This window comes from Lagopus muta, chromosome 5 (assembly GCF_023343835.1).
Source record: "Lagopus muta isolate bLagMut1 chromosome 5, bLagMut1 primary, whole genome shotgun sequence".
Taxonomy (NCBI): domain Eukaryota; kingdom Metazoa; phylum Chordata; class Aves; order Galliformes; family Phasianidae; genus Lagopus; species Lagopus muta.
In genome coordinates, this window is record NC_064437.1 from 33,498,191 (window position 1) to 33,509,467 (window position 11,277).

Consider the following 11,277-nt stretch of genomic DNA (forward strand, 5'->3'; position numbering starts at 1 on the left):
CAGGCTGGATGAGGCTCTGAGCTCCTGATGGAGCTGTGGGTGTACCTGTTCACTGCAGGGAGTTGGACCGGATGGCCTTTCAGGGTCCCTTCCAAATGTAACCATTCTACGATTCTGTGATTTCCCCATCAGTAGAGAATATCTGTATTCCTCTAATAGAGGAAAAATTTGGTATATTTGATCAAATAACCTTCTAAGGAAGAAGAACAGTATTTACGTTTACTTTTTTTTTTTTTTTTCCTCCCTCATCTTTTTTTTTAACTGCCGAACCGAAAACATCAGGGAAACAGAAGGATAAACTAATGGCAGTCTGAGTAGGGATTATTAGAGATTCTCCAGTTTTCCACTCTGACAGAAACAGATTCTTCCAATGCCATCCACTTCTGAGCAGGCTGCCATAAGCATCATAGATTCAGATCACTATTAGCATTCTGCACCACAGAGTTTTGCTGAAGTTTCCCGTAGCTCAAGCACACAATACTGCAGGGAGCTCATCCTGTTGGGCTGTACCGGCTAGCACTCCACTCTGTGCTCAGAAGACAATATCCCTCACGTGCCCAACAGCAACAAACTCCTGGTGTTTTGCTGATGCAGGCAGCATCATCTTGCTACATGAACTGCAACGGTTCCCAATGGCTCCAGATGAGGTGGTTTGCTTCACCTACAAGTGAAGAAGTGCTTCTTTCTGGCCCAGGTAACTGATCACATCAATACAGAGAAAATAGTTAAATGCGCCTATGAAGCCATAGGTGCTGAAGTGAAAAGGTAGCATAATTAACCTGCATACAGTCAGAGGGAACTTTCTGGTATGATGTTATCAACAGACTCGCCATCTAGTCCTGGTGAAGTGACAGTCTGGGACTCTTTTGGTTCACACACCTCATGGTGCAATAGATACAACTAATGAAGGCTCCAGCAGAGAAGACCTGAGGAACAACTTTCAGATCTACTCCAGCTCTGCCCTCACAGAACACATCAACTTCCCCACCCCAGCAGGCTTTAAACAATCTGGAAAGATTTTGCCCTCCAACTTGACACTATTTCTATTCCACCTGCTTCCAGAAGATAACCTCAACGTAAGTTTATCTAGAAGCGCTCTTGTTTCATTTCTGCACTGCTTCTCATTACCTTCTCTACCTGACTGCCTTGTAAACAACTCCCTGTCTCAAAGAGTGGTAAAATTTTCCTTCCCCCATTCTCTGGAGGCTCATTAGCCTATCCCAGGGTAATCAAGTCTCCTCACAGACCAGAAGTGCAGTGAGCTAAGTCACCAAAATGGGGCAGTCCTGCTGCTGTTCTTATTGCTTATAAGCTTAACTGACAGAAAACTTCCAACAAGTCAACAAGTATTCATCCACATCTGGAAAGCACCAGCACAGCGTAAGATAAATGGCTAAACAGGAGGAAAAGCCTTTCCCTCTCGGCAGCAATAAACTATTGTATCAACACAAGCTGAATGCAAGACTGCATACCTTACACTGAAACCCACAACCTGCAGTAATCCTCATCTTGTTAGAAATATATGGAGTGCTTAGGTATCTACACTTGGCACCATGTGGTTCTAGCCTGAGAGCAAACATGAAAGCAATTAATCATTGAGGAGCTGGAAATCCCCAAGATCTTTCTCCTGTACTTTCACCTATACAGCACATAAATATTTTCTCTCCTTCCCTTCTCCCACAGAACTGCATCCTAGTCCTTGCACAAGCAATCGTGCACACAGCCTTTCCTCTCCCCATCATTCCTCAAGAATTGCCCCTTTTCCAGATGGCTCACAAACAAAAAACATTCAGTGTCAGAAGTGACACGGTAAGGCTCCAGAAGAGAAACTCTCAGTAGCATTAAGACCCGATTCCTTCCCCTACAACAGGCTCTAGTAACAACAGCACCCTTACTTCAAGTTTTTGTCAAGGGTCTTGCTCACAGCTTGTCACTTGATCTAAGCAACAGGCAAGCAACAAAGCTTGTGCTGAGAGAGGTTAACATCTAAGTCATGGTCAAGCTTACTGCTCTTGCTCTCTGGCTTTAGATAGCAATAGTACTTGAGGATTCCACAGATTAGTAACCATCCTGGCACTCAGAGGCATCTGTTTAAGCTTTCTTCTTCTACTCAAGAGTTGCCATTCAACCTGGATTGTATGATTCTCAACCTGACCTAAATGAGAGTCACCAGGAAACCTCAGAGAAATATTTACTTCTAGGTTTAACTGGCTCCCGCTGAGCTCCTTACTAACTCAAGAGCTGCTGTTTTGTCTAACAGTCCTATCTTGGAAATTATCAAGTAACACTACTATGCAAACACACCGTTAGCTTACAGTATGTAGCTCAGCCAGTTTTACATGAGATATTTCCACAAAACACATAACATCTTCAGTAGCTTACATCAATAACCTTCCAAAAAAAAAAAAAAAAAAAAAAAAAAAACCCCAGCAAAAACAAAAACAAAAAACCCACAGAACAAAGAGAGTCTCAAGGCTCCTCTTTCATCTTGCATGAAGATTTCTGCAGTTATTTGTACATGTAAAAAGGGATGACGTATCAAGATAATAATAAAAAAACATGATAAACTGCAATGGGCAGATGGCTGGTAAGGAAACAAGACCATAAAAACAGTTCACCTGCAAGTAAGATAACCAGCAACAGCTTTCCTGGTGTGTGCTATCCAAGTTACTGATAAAGCCAACTGGAGACAAGCAACAAACTTGGTTCACAAGGAAAATACAACAAACTGAAGTTGAAGCAGTTGGAGAATTGCTCTTTTTATTGACATTTTAAAGGAACTGGGTTTTAACACGGTGAACAGGCAATACTTAAAGCAATAAAACCAGACTGGATGGGCAGGTAAAAGACTAGATTTTAGATGCAACCAAATCCAAGACAGTCAGCAACATGAGAAAGAAAACAATGGGATCCCACACACCATTCCTTATTCACAGATGAAGATCACACGAGGCTTTTTAATCAAGTCTCGGATATTATGAAAACTCTGATGTCCCATGAGCAAATAAGCACAGGGATATAGATTGAAAGGACAAAGTTCTAGACAGCGTAGACACTGTGACAAGACTGTCAGTGACGTACCATTCAGATATTCAGATTACACTTCTACAACAGCAGCAATAAAATAGACTCAACATGAAGAACAGCCACCTCAACCAGGTGGACCCTCACCTTGGTGTAGAACTCCTGCTCTCTGGGACCTCGAGGTGGGGGCTGCAGCTGCTTCAGAACAGTCCCATCTGGATGCTGCAGTATACCTAGAAGAGAAGCATTTCCTTTATGGACAGGTTTTAAGAGAGAGAGCTTTCATTTCTTTCAGAAATGGCAAACGCAGATCACAGACAGCCTATTTGTTCAGTTGTACTGTATTCAGTAGAGAACAGCACAGTAGAGAAGAAATTGGCAGCTCCCACACAAAGCCCTTAGCAGAGGTTTGCTTGCATTCCTCTTTTTCTAGCCATCAGATGACTTTCCGCATCTAACTCTGCTCAAGGCCAACACAGTAACAGGGAACTGACATGAACAGTTCCACCCAAAAAAAACATTCAGTTGACTATGGAAGATTATACAGACACTCCTTTTTTAAATAACTGATAAGTTCCTTTTCCAGCAACACTTAGAAGTTAAAGGAGCTGGTACTAAGTTTAACACATTTCTCACGAGCTTACACTACATGGCCCATGGACATATTTCTGTACAAGCAGCATTGAAAGAGCACTTCTACCTTAATGGCAGTAACATCCCTGTAGCACTTCACACTAGCTAGATACTACTGTTTCTATCACCCATACTTAGAACACAACATTGAGAGCTTAATCTCAGCCAGGCAACCATTTTCTTCACGACCCCAAAGAAGTACATCCTCCCCAGCCAGCCTTGGCCACTCTGCTGCATGAGAAACTCAGTATTGGAAGAGATGGACAACAATGGAGAAAAGCAATTGCATCTCCATGAAACATTCTAAGTTTCAGCATCACGAGGCACAGGGGAAAAGGAAAGTCCACTTCTGGAATAGAAATTTCCTCCTTAGATTTAACCATAGCTTTTCATAGAGTAATTTATTTTGTTTAAAAGGAAGATAAATATACGTCAACTGTATCCAAAATAAGTTTCGTCTCCAGCTTACCACTTGAGAGGAGAAGCAGCACAACAAGCCAGGCACTTCATGCCCCCAAAAACAGTTTGCACTTGTAACAGCAATTATTTTCACCTTTTGGAAAGCATAATATCTGAATGGCCTCTGTTGTGCAGTCTTGCAAACAAAACAAGATCTGCAGAGCCCCAGATACTTACTGTAAAACAACCGCAACGTACAGAAGTTGTTCATTAGTTGGCTAAGCCAACCGACAGAGTGGTTTTAAGAATTTGTGTAGAATGACACTCAAGTCGCTTGCCAAAAGCTGGGCTTTGTACTGTTTTTTCAGTTCTGGAAACCATACAACACTGTCACATCTTCAAGACACAACAGCTTCACCCTGCACCCTTCCACATGTGCCAGAAAGCACTTAGCAAAGTGCACAAAGTTTCTGCATGACATGACATGTTTTGAATGAGTTACTTAAAATCACAGTGCTAAAAAAGGTTTTATAACACACCTCAAACATTAGCACTAGTGATAAGACAAGGCAGAAAGACCAGGCAAACGTTTCTAGAAGTAGAACCCCTACACTGCCCTATTGGCAAAGAGAAACCCAGACTCTGAAGACAAATTAGTCTAAGTACTTTCCACCAGAACACTGTGCTTTGGATCCAGGTGGATGACAAGAGATTAATGTAACATGATGTTGGCTGAAGTCCTCTCGTACTCTGGATTTCTTGACAGAATAGAGCTCCTTCCCTGCATCTGCAAGAGAGACATGCTGGAAATCAAAAACTCATCTTTCAGCACCCCCCTCAAAATCCAAAACTTCTCCTGATCTACAACAAGAGATACCACCACCTGCAGATCATGGTAACATAAGCACACCGGTTGTGGCTCCACCTGTTTTGCACATATGCACTCTAAAAGGTAGCTCATCTCATCAGCTCCTGCCTCTTTCTTCCTGCCTATGGAATAAAGCCACAGCCCAAAGCCCGGTAGCTTAAGTACTACAAGATTTGCTCTCTTTGGAGAAGGCAGTATTGAACAGTGCGTTCAGCCACAAGTCACTCCTAATGCCCAAAAGTCTGATACATGTGGTGCTGGGAGGATGCCGGAGCCCTTCTTTTGCACAGCAGTGACAGTTACAGCCACAGAAAGTAAATGGAAAAGGGAAAGGTTATTAGAAAGGAAGAGAACTGATGGCTGAGACTTTTTAAGGTGTACTTCAACAAACAAACAAACAAACAACAAATAAACACTGTGGATACCTTTAAGTCCTCCATATGTTTGTATGTGGGGACAGTAGGGAAGTCAACCACAGAGAACAACAGTGACACACAGGAAGAAGCTTGGCAAAAGAAGGAAGGCTCTGAGTTTCAACCAGCAAACAGTTCAAAGACAACTGACAGGGGTACATCCTTCAAGGCACATTTGCCATGTTTTGTAGTAACAGAGGTATCCAAATGAAGAGGAGTACTGGTTTTATATTTTTCATTTTTTAAAATGGTGAAGTTTTAATGGGGTAGGAAACAGCAGAACAGAAAACTGGAGGAAGGGCAACTACTGCAGGAAAAGACAAAAAAACAGTAACGGAGAAGGTACAATACACACTGGTCTCCTTACACAGGCTTTCAATCATCACAGATTCCAGTGCACAGATCACAGCCCAGATCATTGTGGCTCTGCGTGTGGTAGGGAAACTAGACACACATGATCCTTGAGGTCCCTTCCAACCCAGGCCATTCTGTGATCATCTGTGATGTTCCTTGTCAGTGCTATCAGTAACTACACACATCTGGCCACTAGCTGCATAACAAAGACACTACGGGAGCAGCACTGTGGAATTATATATGACCCTTTATCTTTAGTATCTTGACTGCCTGTACTCCTACAAACATCATCTGTGAAGACACAGAATGAGAAGATTCGGTTACAAAAATAAGAGGGTTGTGCATATCACAGAGCAGCTCTGATCTTCACTAAAACATGAAACTCAAGTTCCTAAGGTGAGATCAGTGGGGGTAGTACCCCTGCAAGGAAATGTGAGCCCAACTCTTAGGCTGTGGCTTTATCTGATTCATTTGAGCTGTGCCCACAGTATAGTTACCGCACCACCCAGGTGACAACAGTGATAAGAAGTGACGTGCCTAAGGTGAGTCCTTTTTGCCCGACCCCACCCCACACTACAGAATACAATAAGTGAAGCAGATGTACAAGAACCTCTGTGCCCCCTTGACATCTATTGCAGAAGAGGCAGGGGATGAGAATTACCCAGCTGTGCAAATTACTGGATGTGCCTTGAGCATAAGCTGCAGATAAGGCCAGCTCACGATGCCATCAGCGCTGCAATTCCACGCAATGACAGCAAAGGGCCGGAAAGTTCAGCACTTGGCCTGCTCAGCTTCTACGGGCAGGGTTCAGAGACAGCCTAACAGCGTGTTCCCCTTACAGCTGTTTTCAAAGGTCACCCTGGAAGCTGAATGGATGCGTAGTGCGTACTCCACTCCAAAGTGGCTCAAAGGCAGGAGTTATACCCGACGTGATGTCTGGGAAGGGTGAGAGCACCCTTTGACAATGCTGGCTCTGCACAGACCGCTGCCTCTGCTGAAAAGAACCTTTATCGGAAGGGCCAGCGCCTCTGAAATCAGAATGAAAATCAAGAGCCGGTGGAAATATGCTTCAGTAAACACTATATCATCACAGCATCTGTACCACCGTGCTGCTCTGGGTTTGCTCACAGCACCGAGTCGGTAAGCACCCCACAAGTCGTCCCTTTCCACCTGAACTCACACACACGTTCGCAGAGCAGCGCTTGGAAGCAGCTCAGCCACTCTGGACACGCTCCGGCCCGGAGGCCGCTTGCGGCCGCCGTTCGCATCTAGCAGGCCTGCAGCATGTCTCCCCTCGCTTCCACCTGTTAAGGCATCAGCTCAACGCGAGCCGAACCACGGCCGCCAGGAGCCCGCCGGCTCTGCAGAACGACCAGAAGAGCGGGGAACCAGCCCGGCGCGCTCGGATCGCCCCACCGGAGGCAGCACCGCCGGCACCCCGCGGCCCGACCGCCCCGCCGCCGTTACGTAACCGCGCGCAGCACCGACCCCGAGATGCCGCGCCGCTCCCGGCCGCAGGTGGGCACCGACGCGAGGAGAACGGCGGCCCGCCGCCCCCCGGCCCCGCTCACCGCCTTTATCCTTGCCGTACATGTGCCCGGCCACCTGGTGCGACAGCGGCACGCAGCCGTTCAGACCCCGCCGCCGGCCCCCCGCCGCCGCCGGCAGCACGGCCACCGCGGGGCTCGGGGCGGCGCCTCCCGCCTGCTGGGCCGCGGCCTCCTCCGCCTCGCCGCGCCCGCCGCCCGCGCAGCGCCCGCACCCGCCCTCGGGGTGCCCGGCCGCGGGCGGCGCCGGCCGCGGGGGCTCCGTGGCCATTTCCCGAGGGGGAGGCGAGCGGCCGCGGGGTTGCGGCGGCCGGGGCTCAGCGGGCGTCGCGTGTCGGGGCGCGAGCGGCGAGGGCCCGCGGCTCCATCGCCCCGCTCCGCTCCGCGCCGGCCGCGCCGAGCCGTGCCGCCCACCCCGGCGCTGAGGCAGCGACTGGCGGCGGCACCGCCCCGCTCCGCCCCGCGCCGCTCCGCCTCCACCCAGAGGAGCGCCGGGGGCCGCCAGGGGTCGCCGCCGCAAGGGGAAGGCCGCGGTCCGTGCTGCAGCCCCGCCTCAACGGCTCTCCAAGCAGAAACGCGCCGCAAAGCCCTCTCTGGATCGTGCTGCTGACGAGGTTGCCTCTCAAAGCTTGTTTTCGATGGGCCCACGGAGCTCCAGGCAGACCGAAGCACGCAGATGGTATCGTGCCTCTCAAGTGGATGAGAACCTTTAAAATGGCTTGGAGAGCTCTGGGGGCTCGTCAGGCTCGAGGCACAGATAAAGGTTTAATCTCCATTCTGAACGTTACCCCCGTGGGTAGATGCAGCCCTGAGCCCAAGGCTTTACTGAGCATCTCTCCTCACCGGTGCTTACATCAACTGTTTGCCACCCTGTCATTCCTGATGTTCCTTTTTGCCATTTGTTTCCTTTATAAATGGTATTGAACTTTACAAATATTATGCTTGCACTTTTGCCAGTGTTTAGTATTAGCAGGACACGGGAGTGGGAAAACAAGGCCAGAGATACAAAGCAGATGAACATCATTCCTACTGGTCTTATCCAAACTGATGCACAGAGGATCGGCACTGACATTTAGAGAAGGGGCGGTGTGCTGAACGCAGGTAGCACACGCCACATCTTTCCCATCACATAGCTGGGAGATGTGGCAGGGGACTGGGAGAGCTTGCTGGGGGACTGGGGGATCTGCTGAGGAAGTTCGAGTATCAGAGGAACAGGAAGGTCACAGTGGAAGTGAGAGTGCTGAAGTAAGCTGACAGAGAGGAAGGAGGATGGAGTGTCAATGTGTGAAAGTCAAGCTTCATCAGCCCCATGGACTGATTTGTTTCACTGTCTTCATTGGCCAAAAAAGCAAGGTCTTTTCTGATGCAACAAGACACAGGAAAGTTATGTTTCTCTCTCATCACTCAGTAGCATCCAGCTTTTAAGATCAGGAGTCAGACAGCTGCAAGGGCAAGCTCCCAGTTTTGTTTCCCCAGCGTCGGATTTTCTCAGGGGGATGCAGGAGAGAAACACCTGCTGCAGCTTGGTCAGCCCTTGCACAGAAAGAAATGTACTGATAGGCACTGTGAAAAAAAAGGCACAAGTGGTTGGTGTCTGACAGGAAGAACAGCCCTGGCAATGGCTGCAGCAGCTGCCATAAGGCTCAGATGTTGACTTGAGCCTCCGGAAAGATCTCCCTTGCTGTACAAGATGCTTTGGCTGATCTGGATTTCAATGCAGAGAGAAAAAACACATCTGGCAATTTCAGACTTCTGGTGGTGCCCATCTAAGAGTGATCTACGTGAGCTTGAAGTCTTAGTGGGAAAAAACAAAAAGTAGCATTAAAAGGTTAAAAAATTGGAATTGCAAGGCTCTTCAGAAATCTAGTCCTGAATGAACACCTTCTGCATATCCTTGGGAGCTAACAGAAGTGGAGCTGGAGGGGATGAAAGAAATACAAAAGCATGAGTAATTGGAATAAGTAAACACTGACTAGTTCATTTTTCCTGGTGTTTGCTTTAGTCAGATTTGTGCATATAGAAAAGTGACGTGGGACTGAGCTCACTCATTCCACCCTCACACTTCAGCACATGGAGTTTGCTAATCTAATCTGGAAGCTTATCCTAAAATAAAACAAGTGAAACCAAGAGAGTATCAGAAAAGGGAAATAACAAACTAGTTCACAAAGCACGATTTCTGTAGCAGCTTGCCCTAAAAGCTGAACCTACCAGCAAGATTCCCAGGGAATCTTTTCAGCTCAGGGCTCTGCAATTGCACTCAAAGAGAAAACAAAACGTGGGCAGGAGATTAGGAATCTACCAGCAACCAAATGCATGTGGCATAAAGTACGCTTAATTCTGGACTGCTCTCCTCTTTTGCTGGAGAACAATCTTACCTCACTCAGCCAGGTGAAATGTACATACCAAAAACGTTTAGAAAACATTACACATGCGTTGATTTTGCACAAGCTGCTGTGCGCTGCAAGAGGGTCTGTAGATTGCAAAGCTCCCCCAAACTGTGAAAGGAGGAGCAGAGAACTGCTTCCTGCTGAAATAAAGCCCTTCAGAACAGCTAGTTAATAACTAACCGCAAGATGCATGGTAGGTTAGTACAGGAAATAAGCTCATTCTCCGTGGAAGAGCAGGGGGACATGAAGTAAACAGATTGATGTCGTTGGATTTTGGCCCAAATGCTCACACTCTACAGGCATGCTGACCACTGGGTTTTTCGCTGGCACGGCTCACTGCCACTTGTCCTCTGTTAGCCCAAACCACCACTCCTCTACCAGGGCCATGTGTTCATGGCAAGGTCTGAACGAGAGAAGCAAATCCTGCTGCCCGCAGAGCCACTTCCTGCAGCATGCGGCTGCAGCTTGCATAGCTTCTGGCAGCCAAACAGATTGCAACAGAGATGACAAGGACTGAGTGAACGTGTGCTCCTGATAAAAAATGTCCATCTGTGAAAGCAACACTTGTAGACAGATGAGAGGATCTGTGGCAGTGCTTCTGTCAGCAGGAGGGGGCCCAGCCTGCTCAAAATGTAGACATTGCTGCACCAGCGTGGAAGTTGTAGCCGCAATGAATTTCATCTCTCTTTCACAGCAAAGCACACCCTCTTAAAATATATTAGGGTTTTTAATCCTTTGGTGAATTTATAGTACTTCTATGCTCTTTTCTGTTCTGAAATCTCAATTGTCCTTGTCTGTGGTAACTCCAAAACTCATTGCACTACCCCATTTTCTTTCCTAGCTATCGACTCTTCACTTCGGCATCAAGTCCCGCAATAGGAGCCTCTCTCATAAATATTTCACTTGGTCGTGACTAATGCAACCTCTCCACCCTAGCAACCAGGTATGCCTGGGGTTTTGCAGTTTGAAAACAGAGCAGTGTTGTCATACAACAGCCTACACTCTCCAGAGATAATACAGAACACTTCAAAAACCACTTTGACATTAATTTGCCACATTTGTGCATTTTCTGGATCATCTTTTTTACAAACTGAGCCACAGCTTTGGATTCTGAGAAATCTGTTTTGTGCTAGAAATCAACAGGTTTTCTAACATAACCTCATATAGCTGCAGACGAGGACTCACAGAGCTCATTTCAATAGTTTCTTCCTTCCTCAAAGTTAGACATTTGTTAATTGTTTGACAACCTTCTGCTGTTGGCAGAAGAACTTCCCTGTGGATCAATGTAAGATAACACATGCATGGGAAAGTAATCCAAACCAAAGCTCCTTGATGCTGAACCTGGAAGTAGCTGTCACAGCCCACGGAAGAGATCCTGAAGTCACTGTTGACAGCAGTCTGAGATCATCAGCTGAGCGTGGGTCAACAGGCAAAAAAAGCCAACAAAGTGTTGGGCAACATCAGAAAGAGTGCTGAGAAAGACAAAAGGCATCATTTGGCTGCTTTGTATCGCCTTGGCGTGCCAAGTACCAAGTCCAGCTTGTGCACTTGGTCTCTCACAGGAAATGGGAACACACCCTTGATTAATCAGTGCAGATGTTAGAATTAAACCATGATTTGTGATGAGCCTGAATTGGTGAAACATGTTTTTG

The 11,277-nt window shown here is 47.1% G+C and overlaps 1 protein-coding gene across 2 annotated transcripts in view; it reads right to left on the reverse strand.

Moving 5' to 3' along the window:
• The window catches only part of IPMK (inositol polyphosphate multikinase), a 32,751-nt gene extending 25,242 nt beyond the window's left edge, over window positions 1-7,509 (reverse strand). For both annotated transcript variants that reach the window (XR_007377044.1, XM_048945056.1), the window contains exons 1-2: window positions 7,263-7,509; window positions 3,172-3,257 (exon numbers count right to left, since the gene is read on the reverse strand). Coding sequence is in view for 1 of the 2 variants with exons in the window: in XM_048945056.1 (XP_048801013.1) it covers window positions 3,172-3,257; window positions 7,263-7,509 (333 nt within the window). In the remaining variant the exon portion in view is untranslated. The remainder of the gene's footprint in view (window positions 1-3,171; window positions 3,258-7,262) is intronic.
• Between the last annotated feature and the right edge of the window lie 3,768 nt (window positions 7,510-11,277).